This window comes from Hyaena hyaena, unplaced genomic scaffold, assembly GCF_003009895.1.
Source record: "Hyaena hyaena isolate Hyena2069 unplaced genomic scaffold, ASM300989v1 scaffold_321, whole genome shotgun sequence".
NCBI lineage: Eukaryota > Metazoa > Chordata > Mammalia > Carnivora > Hyaenidae > Hyaena > Hyaena hyaena.
In genome coordinates this window covers 675,451-695,546 of record NW_024080953.1, presented here as the reverse complement: position 1 = coordinate 695,546, position 20,096 = coordinate 675,451, and the positions used below count along the sequence as shown (strand labels likewise).

At 34.1% G+C, this 20,096-nt stretch overlaps 1 protein-coding gene across 1 annotated transcript in view; it reads left to right on the top strand.

The window, feature by feature from the left end:
• The window catches only part of STXBP5L (syntaxin binding protein 5 like), a 360,126-nt gene that overhangs the window by 191,325 nt on the left and 148,705 nt on the right, over positions 1-20,096 (top strand). Inside the window, exons 12-14 of the mRNA XM_039248873.1 lie at positions 3,334-3,406; positions 14,791-14,938; positions 15,786-15,853. Coding sequence (XP_039104804.1) covers positions 3,334-3,406; positions 14,791-14,938; positions 15,786-15,853 — 289 coding nt within the window. The remainder of the gene's footprint in view (positions 1-3,333; positions 3,407-14,790; positions 14,939-15,785; positions 15,854-20,096) is intronic.

The following is a 20,096-nucleotide window of genomic DNA, read 5'->3' as shown; positions in this document are numbered from 1 at the left end:
TTTGGAAAGAGAAAATGGTAAGTCTGATTATAAGTCAATAAAATTGCTTAGAGAGCAGAAAAAGAGCTGAAAAAGGTCTTTAATATTTATTTATGGATTATCAGAATATAATGCTCTTTGTAGTTATGAGAATGAATGGTAAAGGAACAAAGGGAGAAAGTACAAACAGAAGGCCAAAAGCTGAATTTAGGAAAATGCCTCCTGTTAAAGAGCTTAGAGAAAAATGTATGCCAGAAATAGAGACTGACAGCATTTGATCTATGCAACCACGCAATTTACGTGTGTGTTTGTATGTATAAACTTTTGCACATTAATAGAGATGTTAGGACAATTTTAATAATAATGTTAAGTAAATTATAAATATATTGTAACTATGTCTTATCACTTCTAAGCCACATATATGCATTCTCGTTAAAACAATAATACATGAAAATGACAGAAAAGATCCTACAGTACACATTAGTATATAATGAAAATTTACTCATTGCCCTTCAAGAGGCAACTGCTATTTCTGTTTCTTATGTATTCTCCCAAAAAGTTGTATGCATATGTATACTTATCTATATATACATTATCTCTTTTTTGTACAATTGACAATATATTCTATGTACTATTCTGTATAACACTTTTTTTCACTTAACTGTATTTTGATTATAACTCCATATGAACAAATATGGAACTTCAATCTTCTTTATAGCCGTAATGATAAATCTTATGCATTTGTTAAAATAAATTTATTAACAGTTTTTAATATTGATAAATCATTTTGACATTTGTCAATTCAGCTTATTTTGCAAAGAACACAAATGCCTCTCATCTCATGGGGTATTGCCCAGAGTAACTAACCAACTATACTCAGAATTAGTCAGTTTCACACTTACATTTAACTGTATCTGGTCCTCTACAAGTGTCATAAATGATGCATTTCTCTTCAGAGAAGTAGTAATTATGATAGAGCTTTTTGCCTTGTTGGGGGCTAGGGTTAAAAGACTGCTAAAAAATAAACCAATCTAATAGAGGAAATGATATGATCAACATCTATTGAGTCCATACTATGTGCCAGGCTTTGCATTAAACATCTTCATATATACCTAATCTCTGTAACAATCTAAGGAAGTTATTATTATTTTGCCATATCAATGAGTAAAGAAATTGAATTAATTTAATTGAGCTAATAAGTTAATGAATTTGCCTAAGATCAAAGTGTTAAAAAATAATAGACATAAAATTGAACCTAGACTGACTCCTAATCCTAAGAGGATCTTTGTATTCAGAAGTTACCACAGTTCACCAAGAACTTACTATTTGAAAAGAAACAATAATAATCTGAAACAGATGTACCTATCTCAAGTGATAAAGCAGATATAACCACCTAAAATAATTATTTATGAATTTTGCTCATTCATGCCAATGTCTCAGCTATTTTTTTATAGCAATTGCTTCCCAACCAATGATTGTCCTAAAGAGAAGACAAAGAAGAAAGTAATAGTATAGAACTTCAGTGTTCCTTCAACTGAAAAACAAAACAAACAAACAAAAAACCTATAAAAACCCTAGGTTCAGTAATATTAAAATAATATTGAAAATTTAAAATAGCTCTAAGAGATAAGGGAGAAGCAGAGGAAGACTCAGTTTGAAAACAGATTGAATAGCAAACAGTATGAAGACTGCATTCATCCTAACTCCTCAGTTTTGGGAGTTTTCTTTCTAGTTTTTCTCGCATAACGTGTGACTTATAAATATGAGTAGGTTCTATAGCTTCTCAAGACTGTGAAGGCCATTTCCTTGGGTTTCCCACCAAAGATTTGAATTCTCTGAATAAAATTCTTGTCAAGTGATTGTTGAGTTTAGGATTAAATACCTGTTAAAGTCACTAGTGGAAACTGTTGGTATAATGAAAATAGACTGAATTTTTAATCAGTTTTTTCAATTAACTAGCTTTGTATATTTGTGCCTCTCTCATTACCCCTTTAGACTTTAGTTTTGTCGATGAAATGAATAATAGTAATATAATACCTGTTCTAGCTACTGAGAATCAAATATGATGTATGGAAGGCATTTTTACGAATACTTAACTCCTTAAATTGAGAACACTTTAATTGTACCTTTCCTTTATTAGTCCCTATTGTAAATGGAAAACAATGCCTTTCCTGACCACAATAACTAAATTAGTGCTCTCCCACCAGCCAGAAGTCATTTCTTTTTTTGTCTTTTTCAAATGCTTACTTAAATTCTTGTTAGTCAACATATAGTGTAATATTGGTTTTGGGTATAGAATTTTGTGATTCATCACTTATATATAATACCCAGGGCTCATCATAACAAGTACCTTCCTTAATACCCATCACCCAATTAGCCCATCCCCTACCCACCTCCCTCTAGCAACCCTTAATTTGTTCTCTATATAAAGAGTCTCTTACGGTTTGTTTCCTTCTCTCTCTCATTTTGGTTTTTTGCCCCTTCCCATATGTTCATCTGTTTTTTTTTCTTAAGTTCCATATATGAGTGAAATCACATGGTATTTGTCTTTCTCTGCCTGACCCACAAATAATTTCTTATACCATTACCCTTGATATTTTTTAAATGGCTCACGTTACTTTCTCAGTCTATTTGTTTACTTCCTCATGGTTTGTATACAGGCCTAAAATGTAAATTTCATGAGAATAAGGACTTTGTCAGTTTTATTCTCCATATATCCTTTGTTCTAAGAAGAGTTTCTGGAATCTATAGAAAGGAGGGAGGGGTTAAAGTTTAGGAACTTAAAATCCCAGATTATCCTGAGACTCTTTGCTTCAGACTCTATACCTTTGAGGTATATACTCTCAGGCACATAGTAGGCAATCTTTAAGTACCTGTTAAATCTTATTGAATTAGAAATTAAATTTTTTAGCATAAGGAGTTTGCTTTCATAGGGAGGTGAAAATATATCATAGCCCAGGAGGGCAGAACTACTATTTTCTTAGAACATCTCCTTACACGCATGAAATCAGATCTAAAATGGAAAATTATGGAAGAATAAGATAAATGTTTGTGAGACAGAGATGATAGACTCTTTTCCAATAATCTACTACTATCACCACCTCATGATTATTGAGAAATATTTAACTATAAAATACAACTTCTCACTTTCACATTCCCTATAATGATCTTAAACGTTAAGTCTGAGAAACACAACAATATTTTTTAATTAAAAGTGCTCTTTGTTACTTCTTACTGTGGCTCATATTTTGGCCTTCTGAAATCATTTAAATAACATTTGTAAGGAGATAAAGGAAATGATAGTTTGATTATTTCATAAAATATGAAAACTTCTACTTTTTATTTTTTTTGTAGAATTTCAAGAACCTTATGCTGTTGTAGTACTTCTGGAGAAAGATCTCATTGTCGTCGATCTGACGCAAAGCAAGTAAGTTATTAATTTAAAGATTAACACTATTTTTATACTCTATTCATTACAATTAAATACAGGAAGACATCATAGATAATTGACATTAGTATATGTTAGATGGTAAATATTCTTCATGTGGAATATTGTTATGTCAGAATTGTATAAATGTAATTGACTCAATAATGAAAACTAAACCAGGAGACACAGAAAATTATAACACATTTTTAAGGCAACACCTGATGTTTGGAAAGTTGCATTTGGAGACTCAGGACACATAAAATGGATCACATTTCTGCTGCTAACCTAAGCAAAAAAGTTGGTATGAAAATTTATACAATATACTATATGGCCATCTGCTAGGCTATGGACTAATGGAAAATGGCACATGATAAGTGTTATTGGACTATTGCAACAACAATACAGAAGAGCAGGAACTCAAGGGCACAGGAAATGGAGGGCTTCTTTTACTTTCTTTTCTTTCTCATTATGTTGTAGGCAATGGAAACAAATATAAAATATTGCTGTTAGAGTGGTGCTTTCAACTCCGTTACACGGACAGTAATAAAAGTAGATGCAATTGATGAATACTGTCTTCTTGTTACACACTTTCATTGTAAATGAAACCGATTTTCCCTCACCTTCTTTCCATTTTTAATTGAAGTATATTTAACAATATCATATTAGTTTCAGGTGTACAACATATTGATTCAACAATTCTACATTGTTCAGTGCTCACAACAATAAGTGTGATCACCATCCGTTGCATTACAACATTATTATAGTATTATTCATTATGTTCCCTATACTGTACTTTTCATCTTGTGACTTATTTATAACTGGAAGTCTATAACTTTTAATCCCTTTTATTTAACCTCCAGTCCACTGTTGCCCCTCTGGCAACCACCAGCTTGTTCTCTGTATTTATGAGTCTAGAATTTTTTCTTTCTTTGTTCACTTATTTGGTTTGTTAGATTCCACATGTAAGTGAAATCATATGGTATTTGTCTTTCTGACTTAATTTCACTCAGCATCATACCCTCTAGTCCTATCTATGTTGTCACAAATGCCAATATCTCATTAGTTTCTATGGCTAAGTAATATTACTGTGTGTGTGTGTGTGTGTTTGTGTGTGTGTGTATGGCACATCTTTATCCATCTATCAATGGTCACTTGGGTTACTTCTATATCTTAGTTATTGTAAATAATGCTGCTATAAACATAGGGGTGCATATATCTTTTCAAATTAGCGTTTTTGTTTTCTTTGGGTAAGAACACAGTAGTGGAATACTGGATCACATAGTATTTCTAGATTTAATTTTTTGAGAAACCTCCATACTGTTTTCATGGTGGCTGTACCAGTTTACACTCCTGTACCAGTGCACCGGGATCTCTTTTCCTTCCTCATCCTTGCCAATACTTGTATTTCTTGTCTTTTTGAGTCTAGCCATTCTCACAGGTGTAAGGTGACCTCTCATTGTGGTTTTGATTTGCCTTTCTCTGATGATTTGTGATGTTGGGCATCTTATTCTGTGTCTATTGGTCAGCTGTATGTCTTCTTTGGAAAAAGGTCTGTTGAAGTCCTCTGTCCATTTTTTAACCAGATTATTTGGTTTTATGGTGTTAACTTGTGTAAGTTATTTAAATATTTTGGATATTAACCTTTTATCAGATATATCATTTGCAAATATTTCTCCCATTAAGTAAGTTGCATTTTTCCCTCTGTTGATGATTTCCATTCTGGTGCAAAAGCTATTCATTTTGGTGTACTCCCAATGGCTTATTTTTGTTTTTATTTCCCTTGCTGGAGGATATATATCTAGAAAAATGTTTCTAGAGCAGATGTCAAAGAAATTACTGCCTTTTTCTAGGAGTTTTAAGATTCCAGGTTTTGCATTTGGGTTTTTCACTTGAGTTTATTTGTGTGTATAGTGTAAGAAAATGGTCCCATTTCACTCTTTTACATGTAGCTGTCCAGTTTTCATAACACCACTTTTGAAGAGACTGTGTTTTCCTCAGTGTGTATTCTTGCCTCCTTTGTTATACATTAATTGACCGTATAAGGATGGGTTTATTTCTGGGCATTCTATTCTGTTCCATTGGACTATGTGTCTGTGTTGTTTGTTTGTTTGTTTGTTTTTGCCAGTACCACACTACTTTGATTATTACAGCTTTGTCTTAAATCTTGAAATCTGGAATTGAGATAAATCCGGCTTTGTTCTTTCTCAAGATTGCTTTGGCTTTTGGGGTTTTTTGTGGTTCCATACAGCTTTAAGGATTGTTCTACTTTTGTGAAAAATGCTATTAGTATGTTGATAGAAATTGCATAAATATGTAATAGCTTTGGGTTGTATGGACATTTTAATGATATTCTTTCAATCCATGAGCATGGAATATCTTTCCATTTGTGTTATCTCTAATTTATTTCATCTTGTTTTATAGTTTTTAGAGTACAAGTCTTTTATCACCTTGGTTCAGTTTATTCTGAGGTATTTTATTCTTTTTGGTGCAATGGTCTTAAAATTGTTTTAAAATTTTTCTTTCTGCTGTTTCATAATTAGAGTATAGAAATATAACAGATTTTTGTATGTTACTTTTGTATCCTGCAACTTTATTGCATTCATTTATCCATTCTAGTAGTTTTTTGGTAGAGTCTTTAGGGTTTTCTCTAGATAGTCTCATGGCATCTGCAAATAGTGACAGCTTTACTTCTCCCTTACCAATGCGGATGCCTTTTATTTCTTTTTGTTGTCTGAATGCTGCAGCTAGGATTTCTAAGTACTATGTTGAATATAAGTGGCAAGAGTGGACATCCTTGTCTTATTTCTGTTCTTTGAGGAAAAGCTCTCAGATTTTCACAACTGAGTATGATGCTAGCTGTGGGTTTTTAATATATAACCTTTGTTATATTGAGGTATATTTCCTCTAAACTCACTTTGTTGAGAGTTTTTTCAGGAACGGATGTTATATTTTGTCAAATGCATGTATTAAGGTGATCATATGGTTTTTATCCTTTTTTCATGTTAATGTGATGTATCTCGTTGATTGATTTGCCAATATCGATCTTTCCTTGCATCCCCAGAATAAATTTGGGGTGGCGAATGATCATGGTGAATGATCCTTTTAATGTGTTGTTGAATGCAGCTTGTTAATATTTTGTTGAGGATTTTTGCATCTATGTTGTTCATAAGAGGCTGGGGTGCCTGGGTGGCTTAGTCAGTTAAGCGTCCGACTTTCGCTTGGGTCATGATCTCGCGGTTCGTGGGTTCGAGCCCTGCGTCGGGCTCTGTGCTGACTGCCAGCTCAGAGCCTGGAGCCTGTTTCAATCTGTGACTCCTTCTCTCTCTGACCCTCCCCTGCTCACGCTGTCTCTCTCTTTCTCCTAGAAATAAATAAAAAACGTTAAAAAAAATTAAAAAAAAAAAAAGAGGTATTTGTCCATACAGTTTTTTGTAGTGTCTTAGTCTACTTTTGGTATCAGAGTAATGCTTGCCTGTAGAATGAATTGAAATTTTCATTCCTCTTCTGTTTTTTAGAATCATTTAAGAAAAGGTTTCACTTTTCTTCAAATGTTTGGTAGAATTTGCATGTGAAGCCATTTGGTCTTGGACTTGTGTTTGTTGGGAGTTTTTGCTTACTGATTTAATTCTTTTACTAATAGTAATAGTTCTGTTCAAACTTTCTATCTTCCTAAATCAACTTTGTGGGATTACATTTCTAGGAATTTAGCCATTTTTTCTAGGTTGTCCAATTTGTTGGCATATAATTTTTCATAATTTCTTATAATTTTTTTATTTCTGTGGTTTTGGTTGTTATTTTTCCTTCATTTCTGATTTTGTTTGAGTCTTCCTTCTTTATTATTTGATGTGTCTGGCTAAAGGTTTGTCAGTTTTGTTTATCCTTTTATTTTGTAATGTTTATTTGGGGAGGGACACAGAATGCGAGTGGGGGTGGGGCACAGAGAGGTAGTTGCAGAATCTGAAGCAGGCTCTAGGCTCTGAGCTGTCAGCACAGAGCCTGATGCAGGGCTCGAACTCATGAACAGTGATATCATAACCTGAGCCGAAGTCAGATGCTTAACTGACTGAGCCACCCAGGCGCCCCAGTTTTGTTTATCATTTTAAAGAAAGGATAAACCAGCTTCTGGTTTCACTGATCTTTTCTATTATGTGTGGATTTTTTATCTTTATGTTGCTCTAATTTTTATTTCCTCTCTTCTACCCACTTTCAATTTCTCCTTCTTTTCCTGGCTCCTTTAACTATAAGGTTAGGTTGTTTTAGGTTTCTCTTATTTCTTGAGGTAGGCATGTATTGCTATAAACTTCTCTCTTAGAGCTGCTTTTGCTGCTTTTGCTGCTTTTGCTGTGTCTCAAAGATATTGGACTATTGCATGTGGTTTTTATTCCCTTTGTCTCCGTGTATTTTTTTATTTCCTCTTTGATTTCTTGGTTGACTCATTGGTTGGTTAGTAGCATGTTGGTTAGCCTTCATGTATTTGTGTTCTTTCCAGATTTTCTTATACTTGTGTTTAATTTTCATAACACTGTAGTCAGAAAAGATGTTTGATTTTTTATCTTCTTACATTTATTGAGATTTGTTTTGTGGCCTAACATGTGATTTGTCTTAGAGAATATTCCATGTACAATTGAAAAGAGTGTGTATTCTGCTGTTTTTGGATGGAATGATCTTTATATATTGATTAGGTCCATCTGATCTATTGTGACATTCAAAGCAATTATTTCCTTTAGATTTTCTTTCTATGATACCATTGACATAAATGGGGTGTTAAAGTCCCCTACTATTATTGTTTGATTATCAATTTTTCCCTTTATGTTTGCTAATATGTGCCTTATGTATTTGGGTGCTCCAATTTGGGTACATAGATATTTAAAATTGTCATATCATCTTCTTAGATGTTCCCTTTGTCATTATGTTCTGCCTTTCTTTGTCTCTCATTGCAGGCTTTGTTTTAAAGTTTTTTTTTATCTAAATATTATTGCCTCCATTTTGTTTTTATTTTGGAGGGTTTTTTTTTTTTTGCTTCCATTTGCATGGTATATGTTTCTCCAATCCTTCATCCTCAGTCTGTATGTAGCTCTGAAGTGAGTTTCTTATAGGCAGCTTCTTATAGAAGGACCATTTTAAAAAATACATATGGTCATCCTATATCTTTTTATTGGAGCATTTAGACCATTTACAGTAATTATTGGTGGGATGCCTGGGTTGGTTAAGTGACTTGATTTTGGCTCTGGTCATGATCTCACAGTTCATGGGATTGAGGCCTGCATCAGGCTCTTTGCTGACAGTGTGGAGCCTGCTTGGGGTTCTCTTTCTCCCTCTCTCTCAGTCCCTTCCTCTCTCTCTGTCTCTCAAAATAAATAAATAAACATTAAAATAAATAATTATTGGTAGGTGTGTACTATTGCCATTCCATTAATTATTTTCTAGTTTTTTTTCAGTTCTTCTCTGTCCCTTTCCTCTTTTCTTGCTCTCTTCTCTAGTGGTTTGATGGCTTTCTTTAGTGTTACACTTGGTTTAATTTCTATTTTTTGTATATCTAATACAGATTTTTGATTTTTGGTTATCATTAGGTTCATCTATATCTTATGGGTATAGCAGTTTCTATTAACTTGATGGTCACTTGAGTTCGAATGCATTCTAAAAGCATTACATTTTTACGGTCTTCATGTTTTATGAATATGATATCCTATTTTACATATTTTGTATATACCTTGAATGGTTTTTGTAGATATAATTTTCTGTTTTTCTGTTTTAAGCTCCATACTGGATTTATTAGTGATTAATCTATTACCTTCATTATGTGTTTCTTTTACCTATGAACTTTTTTCTTTCATAATTTTCTTCTATTTATGGCCTTTTCTTTCCACTCAAAGAATTCCCTTTAACATTTCTTGTAAGGCTGGTTTAGTGTTGATGACCTCCTTTAACTTTTTGGGGGAAATTTTTAATCTCTCCTATTCTGAATGGTAATCTACTCTATTATTTGCTGGATAGAGTATTCTTGGTTGTAGGTTTTTTTCTTTCAGAACTTGGAATATACATGCCACCCCCTTCTGGCCTACAAAGTTTCTGCTAAAAAATCAGCTGATAGCCTTATGGGATTTCCCTTTAAGTAACTTTTTTTTCTCATTACTTTTTGCCATTTTAATAATTATGTGTCTTGGTATGGACTTACTTGGGTTAATCTTGTTATGGGCTCTCTATGATCCCTGTATCCGGATGTGTTTCCTTCCCTAAATTAGGGAAGTTTTCAGCTATTATTTCTTCAGATAAGTTTTAGCCCTCTTTCTCTCTCTTCTTTTGGGATCCCTATAATGTGAATGTTAATTCTCTTGATGATGTCACAAAACTCTCTTAACCTGTTGTCATTTATTATTCTTCTTGATTGCTTCATTTTCAGTGCCCTGTCTTCCTGATCACTGAGCCATTCTATTGCCTACACTTATCTGCTGCTTAGTCCCTTTAGTATGTTTATTTCAATTATTGAATTTTTCATGTCTGCCTGATTCTGTTTTATAATCTCTTTGTTGAAGTTCTCACTGAGTTCATATACTCTCTTCTGAAGTTCATTGAGTATCTTAATAGACATTACTTTACATTTTTATCAGGCATATGGCTTATTTCAGTTTTGCTTAGATCTTTTGCTGTGATTTTGTTCTGTTCTTTCATTTTGGGACATATCCCTCTGTCTCTGTGTTTGTTTTTCTGTATTGTGGAGGGCAGCTATATCTCATAGTCTTGAAAGTAGTGGCCTTGTGTAGAAGAGATCCTGTGGTGCTCTGTACTGATATTCCCCCTAGTCACCAGGCCTAGGTCCTCCTGGGATGTCTTCTTTGGGAGCTGTGTGTACCCTGGTCTGTGGCTGAGCAGCATCTGCATTTAGACCAGTCAGCTGCAGTTATCCACTTTGCCTGCCCTGGATGAACTAGACAGGGTTTGGTCCCTGTGCTATTGAGGGGCCTGAGGTCTTTGTGGTCTTGTGGGTAGGTAGGGTCAGCAGTCAGGCTCATAATTAGTCTTCACAGGCACAGTGAAATGGCAGGGCTTTCTACTTGTTTGCCCACAGAGGCTTTTGTTGGTTGATGAGGCCAGCCGCCAGACTAGGTATTTGCAGTCAGCCTCTACCATAACTTTGGGCACACTGAATAGCAGGGCTTTGTTTCTGCATAGCCAGCTAAAAGGCTCATTTGTTGAAATTGTAAGTATGCTTCTGTGTGGGGTTATTTCCTCCTCTCCTCAGGACAGGAGTAACTTTGGATTGGCACTGGTCTATACTTGGGATGCTGGCAGGATGTAGATGGGCAGGAGCTGCTTCGCAGGGATGCCTGTGAAGACAGGTGGTTGGATTGGGGTAGGGCACACAGTGCTAGCAAGATAGGTGGAGAGTGTTAGGGCTGGTTTCCAAGTGTGCAGCTATCTAGGTGGAGGATGGGAAGAAAAATGCACCCACCAACATTTGTTCTTGGAGAAGTCTCCTGGAGATCTCTGCCCCTTCAGTGTACATCCTGAGATTAGTAAATAAATCTTCACATTTACTCCAGGAACTTTTCAAACTGCAGCTTCTGTGCTATGTCTCAGTTGGGGTTATTTATTATGATGGCTCTTTAAGGGCAGGGACTCAGTTTCCTACCTCTCTCTGACTTTCCTGGAGTTAAGCCCCAGTGTTAATGGAGACTCCTTCCTACTGCAGATTCCCAGTGCCTGGGGCGAGGTCTAGTCTTCCTACTTCTCCATGCTTGTGGTGTCTCTCTCATGTGTGATTAGTCTCACCAGGGGTTTGGTTCCCAACCACATCTCTGCCCCTCTTTTTCAGTGTGGCCTCTTCTCTACAATTAATTGCTGAAAGTCTGTTCTGCCAGTCTTTAGATCATTTTCAGAGTTAGTTGTACAGACAGAGTTGTTATCTTGGTGTGTCCAGGGAACAAAGTAAGCTCAGTATCCTCCTGTCTCTTATTTTCCCTCATTCTCTGCTCTAGGCCCACTGATCTTCTCTTAGGCCCTATAGATTTCGAAGTTTTGTGTATTATTCTCTCCTCTGTATGTGTTAATTTTCCCTTCCTTTTATTAACATGTTAAGAAGCCCAACTCAGATATCACTTCCTTATTTAAAAAATTCTTTCATTACCTATGTGATTTGATCAAATAATCTATTACAGATTCTCACATCTCCCTTGCTCCCATCGTTCATAGCTTTGACACAGATAAATGATTTTTTCTCTACTAGATTGTAGGGATCATGGAGAGGCTTTGTCTGCACATGGAGTAGGTTCTCAGTAAATTTTTGTTGAATGACTTACAGCCTGAGTTCTACTTTCCATGTCGTTTAAAAATGTCACAGCCATTGGGGCGCCTGGGTGGCTTAGTCGGTTGAGTGTCCGACTTTCGCTTAGGTCATGATCTTACGGTTCGTGGGTTCGAGCCCCGCGTCGGGCTCTGTGCTGACTGCCAGCTCAGAGCCTGGAGCCTGTTTCAGTCTGTGACTCCCTCTCTCTCTGACCCTCCCCTGCTCATGCTGTCTCTCTCTCTCTCTCTCCTAGAAATAAATAAAAAAATATAATAAAAAAAAAAAAAAAGAAAGAGATATAGGATTGTGCCTTAAGATCGTCATCACTGATTCTGCCTGGCTCCTCTATTAACATGTCTCTTCCTTTAAGTTCTAATCTTAGGTTTATTAAAATGTACTTTTCTGTTCTCAGTAGTATTCAACTCTTCTTTCTGTGCCATATATATAGGTTACTTATACCATATCCAGTTGGCTATCTTTTAAGGCCCTTTAATACTCACTGTTTTCAGTATATACATTTATTCTATGGTTTTCATTAGTTTATATAAGTATGTGAATTGACATTTTGTTTACTAGTTTTTATTTAACATTTCACCTTTGGCAGCACATTTTAAACTATGTGACTTTCCCATTTCATTGTCTGTTACAAGAAACTTAATTTATTCTTTTTCCAAATAATTAACTTTTAGCCATGTTTAATGTAATTATATTGTAGCTTTGTACCCTTTTTCAAATTATCTACTTCCCTTCCCTCTTTTTCTCCCCTTAATTGTTGATATGAAAACAAGCATCAGGGCTTACAAATTTTTCCTCTTCTTGATTTCTTGGATTTATATCTTTGCTTACATCTCCACATCTAAATTTCTATAATACATTTTTAGCTATTTTTTTCTTAAGTATCTTTCTCTTTACTCTTTGCTAACATACTAATTTCCCCCAAACATTTTCGTGATATTTTTCACTTTGTCAGAAGTCTATCATTGTAACCTCTTGTTATTATCAAATCTGAAGTTGTAGATGTGGACTTTAAGGTGATCCATTTATTTTACTTCTAATTCATCAATCTCAGATGTGTTTAATTTCTACTCTGAAACAGAGAACCTCTCATCCATCTATTTTAACCTACTTGCTTTCTTTATTTCTGGGTCCACATAGTACTTTTTTCTTTTTAAAAAATGGTTCTAATTTAAATTCCAATTAACATAGTGTAATTATTCGTTTCAGGTCTATAATATAGTGATTCGACACAATACCCAGTGCTCATCACAGGTGCACTCCTTAATCTTTGTCACCTATTCAATCCATTCCCCCACCCACCTCCCCTCTGATAACCATCAGTTTGTTCTTTATAGTTAATGGTTTGTTTCTTAGCTTGCCTCTCTCTCTCTCTCTCTTTTTACCTATGCTTGTTTGTTTTGTTTCTTAACTTCCACATATGAGTGAAATCATGTGGTATTTATCTTTCTCTGGCTGACTTATTTCTCTTAGCATTACATTAGCTCTCCATCCATTTCATTGCAAATGGCAAGATGTCATTCTCTTCATGGCTGAGTAGTGTTCATTGTATATATATACTACATCTTTATTCATCAATCAGTGGACACTTGGACTGCTTCCCTAGTTTGGCTATAGTAGATAATGCTGTAATAAATATTGGCATGCATTTATCCCTCTGAATTAGTATTTTTGTATTCTTTGAGCAAATACCTAGCAGTGCAATTGCTGGATCATAGGGTAGTTCTGTTTTTAATGTAAGAGGAATTTCTACACTGTGGAGTGCCTACACCACTTTGCATTCCTACCAGTAGTTTAAGAGGGTTCCCCATTGTGTACATCCATTCCAACACCTATTGTTTCTTATGTTGTTTATTTTAGCCATTCTGTCAGGTGTGAAGTGATAGCTCATCATAGTTTTAATCTGTATTTCTTTCCCTGATGATGAGTAACATTGAGCATCTTTTCTTGTGTCTGTTGGCTAATTGGATATCTTCTTTGGGAAAATGTCTAGTCATGTCTTCAGGTCATTTTTTAATTGGATTATTTGTTTTCTGGGTGTTGAGTTATATAATTTCTTTATATATTTTGGATACTAACCCTTTATCAGATATATCATTTATTAAACACAACTTGCTCCTTTCCACCTGATTTTGCATATACTACTATTCTTATCATGGATCGAATCTGTAGCATTTTAGATCGGAGGAAGAAAACCCTTGCCAACAGACATACACATCATACTCTTGGATGAGATTTTTAACTAAATTCCTAATAATATGGTGGAGAATTATTTTTACTAGCCCCTTGACCCCCAGTAAAAAATTCTTATATAAGAAATAACATGAATACACAGACCTAGAACCTATGCAGCATAGAATAAATTCAACTCCCTCTACTACAGTGCCTATTACCTCTAGTATATGAGAAGTGCACAATATATTATGGCTGTAAGAATTCTTTATGTGGTTCTATACTGACACTTATTTTTAAAATTATAGTGGACGGAGGATATGAAACATACTGCATCCATAAGTCTATATTCCCACCATGTTCTCTAGTTTACATTGGAAATGATCTTAAACATATAATCATGCACACACCTACACAGCAAACACATCTTTCAATTATTCCTGCAAAAAAACAGAACACTTGGCTATGTATTACCTCACTAGAAAACGCATGTCAAACTAAGATATTTTAACATTTATAAGTATAATATATTAATATTTACATAAAGTTGTACATAGATAAAGCACCTAGGTGATGTGTTATAATACACTGACAAGTCAACTTGATGAGTACATTTTCAGCTTAACATAATTCATTATATCTGTATTAGCAAAGTGATATCATTGTGGAATTTTGGAATTACAGAAAAGACAATGACCTTATTTAAAAAAAATTCTACCAGTATTCATATTACATTTTATAGATAAATATTCTTAAAAGAGCATTCTTGTTCATATGATCCTTATTTTAAGATACCTAAACAATTAAGTGAAACATAATTAATATTGAGAAGATTTTAGAGTTTGTTTTATAAAAGTTACTTCATTTTTTTATCTTTGGAAAATTACACTAATATATTGTCTTCATCTATTAGTTTTCCAATCTTTGAAAATCCGTATCCAATGGACATTCATGAATCACCAGTTACATGCACAGCATACTTTGCTGATTGCCCACCAGATCTGATTCTAATACTCTACTCTATAGGAGCCAAGCATAAAAAACAAGGATACAGTAATAAGGTAAAAGTAACCATTAAAAATAAATTTTCTTGTATTCATATTATATGATCATATTTTTCCTGTTATTTTCTGAGCTTCCATTTAAGAAGACTTAAACTAAATTCTTCTGAGGTCATAAGCTGGTGTTTACAAAAGATGTAACTTGTAAAATTTAAAATTCCTAATTACTACATAGCTTTAAGCCTACACAAGTATAAATTTCTTATATAATTAGTTTATAAATATATATGATAGGTAAATGTACCTCAGTATGTAAGTATATACTAAGTATATATTTAAGCTAGCATACATTTGAATCATAAGATGTAATGTTTAATTTTTTAGATGAAGGATTGTGTTTTACAAAATTCAAGAGTCAACTCTTTTCAGTTAACTATTTCTTATTCAGTCAACAAGACATAATTAACAAAATTCATGGTTAAATAATTTTCTAAATACTTACAATAGTAATTTAGGATTTCTGTTTACACAGGGCTGTTGGAATGGACAACTCCAGGGTGCACAATTTACATAACATTCTGTGTTAAATGGAACTACAATAGTTTGGTTCATAGAGTATGTGACAAATGTAGCAACACTGTATTTGTATGATTAAAATATTTACTACTTTTTATATAACTGGTAATATTTGTTAAAATTTATATTTTTAAAGATAGAATTGTGCACTTGGAATTGTTCAATGGAAAGAATTAAAAGATGGCTGCACGTTTCATCCTTTTTTACTTTATAGCCATTTATTTTTAAATGAATCTTTTGCCATTATTTTAAATGTTTTCATTTAAAAATTTTAAGTCATTTAAATTAAAAAAAACAAAACTCATAAATTCTTTCTGAATAATTTATTTAGGAGTGGCCAATCAGTGGAGGAGCTTGGAACCTTGGAACACAAACATATCCAGAAATTATTATTACTGGGTAAGTGGAATGATTGTGACTTTATCAATTCATCAACAAAAAGATATTATTGAATTTTTACACTTTCCTCTAATTGTGTTTTGGCAGTACCAGAAATGTCACTACTTCCTATAGAACCTGACTTCATGCTATAATATTAGGAATGAAAATAGAGATATAACAATAGATAAAGATAAGACGTAAAAGATTATAAGGAATTCTCCTAATGAGATATGGAATAGATATTTTTCTATTTTTCCTACTAAGTACTACCAAAAACCCTTGTTATTATATATATATATTTTTTTTCAAATGCTTATTTATTTATTTAGAGAGAGAGAGAGAAAGAGAGAGAATCTCAGGCTTGAATGCACAAACTGTGAGATTTTGTCCTGAGCCAAAATCAAGAGTCAGGCATGAGCCACCCAGGCACCCCAATATTTTAAACAAACATAAGATGATTGGAAAAGATGTAGAGAAGTGAGGCTGATTAGGGCCCCCCGACACCCAAGAAATGACATGGTGGTGAGTTTCCTAGGTTTCCTTTTTGTTTCATTATCTTAGAATTGGAGCTGAAGAAGCTGGCAACTTGGAACTGCCAGTGGGCACAGACTAAACAATTAAAAAGCCCAATAAAAGCTAACACTGTCTACCCAAAGAATGATGTAAGGGGCAACCTATCAAGACAGAAAACTGTTAAAAAATAATCTCTCTAGCTAACCACCACAGAAAAACCTATGTAGAGGCTGAGTGGGGAGCATTAGTTTCTGACATTGAGCAAAAGCTGAGTAGGGGGATGGAACTTCTAATCCTTGTGGAAGGTAATGAAACTCATCACGTATAGTGTTAGAGGAGAGCATGTGGGGTACCATAATTTCACCCACTGACGAACAGTAATGAGAAGCCACACACTTTCCTCCTCTTGTGTCAAGACAGGTCCAGTGAGGAAGGAAAGAAGAAAGAGAACAGGATTGAAAAATTACATAGGGAATAATAGCTGAAAACTTACTAAATTTGACAACATAATGAGCCTGTAGATTCCAGAAGCTGAAAGAACACTTCATAGTCAAACTTCTGAACACTAAACACCAAGTAAAAAATCACAAAAACAAGAGAAATGTTGCCTTACTGATAGTGCAAAACCAATGGCATGACAGTGGATTTCTCATCAGAAACTATGAAGGCCAGAAGAAAACTTGATCTGTTTTAAGTGCTGAATTAAACAACTGGCAATCCAGAATCCTATACCTACAAAAAATATCCTAGAGGAATTATTGAAGACAATTACAAATGGGAAAGGATAAAATGGTTTAAAAGGAGGTAAGTTTTTTATGCTTAACCTCAAAATGATAGTGTGATGACACCAGAAAACTGTGACAGGTTATAAATGTGTAATGTAAGACCTAAAGCAGCCATTAAAAATATTAAAGTTATGCTCAAAAACATTATTGACACATCAAATGGATGTTAAATAACTGAAATAATCCTTATAAAGGTAGAGGGAAGGAAACAGTGAAAAAAAAAAAAAGGACTGAAGCCCTAACATTTCAACAATATTAAATATAAATGGTCTGAATACACAGTTTCAAATGCACACATTGGCAGAGTGGATTAAAAACATGACCCAACTACATGCTATTTACAATATACTTACTTCATAAAGAAATCAATGGAGAGTGACGTCAGCAAGATGTCAGAATAAGTGGCCTAGAGACATTGATGTAACAACAATAAAAGTTCCAAAAATCCTTCACAAAAACCCCAGAGATAAGTTAGAAATAATAGTACCCCAGACAAGTTCAAAGCCTAGAATAGCCACAGCCATTTCATTTCATTTCAGCTGTGTGAGCTCTTCCTCCAGATTCTCACAGCTTGTGTTCAGGAGGAAAGTCCAACCTACCTCTTCTTTCATTAGAGGTAAATAAAAGAACAGAATGTATATTCAATGTTCCTGCTTTACACTGGGATCCCTAAGAGACTGACAGGCAGGAACTAAATGAAAGATGGATGCCTGGGGGCAGCAGAGAACAAAAGACAATTCAGTGGTTTGTTGAAGCACCAAAAAACTTGCAGTGCTACCAACAGACTATGGAGGGAGTAAGAGATTACAAGCCACTGGTAAAGAAAACAGAAACTTCTCTAATTGGGAAATTATTACACATAAGCCCAAAGAAGACACATCCTCATTAAAGGTTGAGTAGCCCCAAGGATCTCTACATGGGCTGATGGGTGAAAATCTTCCCCTGTACTAAGCCAGGCCATAAGAGGTGGCTGTATTTTCAAATGCTAAATTCACAAGAAGAAATAATAAACAGAAAGAAACATAGCCCAATCAAAGGAACAAAAATGCCCTCCAAAAAAACTGATCCTAAGGAAATGGACTTCTGTGAATTAACTGACAGTTCAGAATAATTTTTTTAAATTCAGTGCACTATAAGAGTACATGAATAGACTAAACAAAATCAGGAAAATGAATGAATTAATGAAATAGGAATATCCGTAAAGACAAACTACAAAAAAGAATCAAAAAAGGTATTTGAAGGAAAAATATTGAATTGAAAATTTTTATTAAAGGAAGAGATCAACAGAAGACTTAATATGTAGAAAGAATCATCAAATTTGAAGATAGGTAATATGAAATTATCAAATGAGTGGAACAAAACGAAAGCCTAAAGGACTTACAGAATACCATCCACCAGATCCATATAAGCATAATTGTGGTCCCAGAAGGAGAGAGAAAAGGGGGCAGAGAACTTATATGAAAAAATAATGGTCAAAAAATTACAAAACCTGAGGAAGTAAATGAGCATTTGCGTTCAAGAACCTCCAAATACTCCAATGAAATTGAACCCAAAGAGGCCCACAATGAGATACATCATAATCAAATGGCCAAACACAAATACTCTTGAAAGCAGCAACAGAAAAGCTACTCATTACGCATATGGAAACTCCCATAAGATAATCAGTGGATTTCTCCACAGAAACATTTTAGGCTAGAAGGGAGTGGGTCGATATATTCAAAGTGCAAGACGTAAAAAAAAAAAAAAAAACCAGCCTTGAATACTATATCTGGAAAACTACTTCAGAAATGGAGAAATAATAACCTTCTAACATAAGCAAAGGCTGAAGATGTTTATCACCAATACATAAGCCTTACTAGAAGCCCTAAAGAGAGTTCTTCAAGTTAAAATGAATGAACACTAGGCAACAAAATGAAAGCATAAAAAATATGTAGACAAAAACAGAATACTGTAATTTTTAGTGGTTATATATAAGTAAGTTTAAATTCAAGTTTAGAATTTAGGAGATAAAAGCATTTTAAAAACTATATAAAACTAAATCAGTAAAAGAAGGGAATAAAAGCAGCATTTCAATAGATGCAGAAAAAGCATTTGACAAAGTACAGCATCCATTCATGATAAAAACCCTCTGAAAAGTAGGTCTAGAGGGAATATACCTCAACATAATAAAGACCTTATATGAAAAACCCACAGTCAACATCATACTTCTGGAGAAAAACTGGGAGCTTTTCCTCTAAGATCAGGAACAAGACAAGGATGTCTAATCTCACTACTTTTATTCAATAAAGTATTAGAAGTCCAAGCCACAGCAATTAGACAAAATAAAGAAATAAAATCCAAAATGGTAAGTAAAACTCTCACTATTTGTAGATGCCATGATACTATACATAGAAAACTCAAAAGACTCCAACAATAAACTACTACAACTGATAAATGAATTCAGTAAAGTCACAGGAAACAATATCTGTACAGAAACCTACTGCATTCCTATACACTAATAAATAAGCAGTGGAAAGGGGAATGAAGAAAACAGTCCCATTTATAATTGCATCAAATACAATAAAATATTGAGAAATAAACTTAGCAAAAGTGGTGAAATTCCTGTACTCTGAAACACTGATAAAATAAATAACTATAAAACATTGGTGAAAGGAATTCAAGATGACACAAAGAAATGAAAAGACATTCCATGTTCATGGTTTGGAAGAGCAAATATTGTTAAAACGTCTATACTACCCAAAGTAATCTACACATTTAATGTAATCCCTATCAAAATACCAATAGCATTTTTCACAGAGCTAGAAGAAGCCTTCCTACAATTTGTATGGAACCAGAGAAGACCTCAAATACCCAAAGCATTTTTGAAAAAGAAAATAAAATGGGAGGTATCACAATTCTAGATTTCAAGTTACATTACACAGTGATAGTAATTAAAATGGTAGGGTACTGGCAGAACAACAACA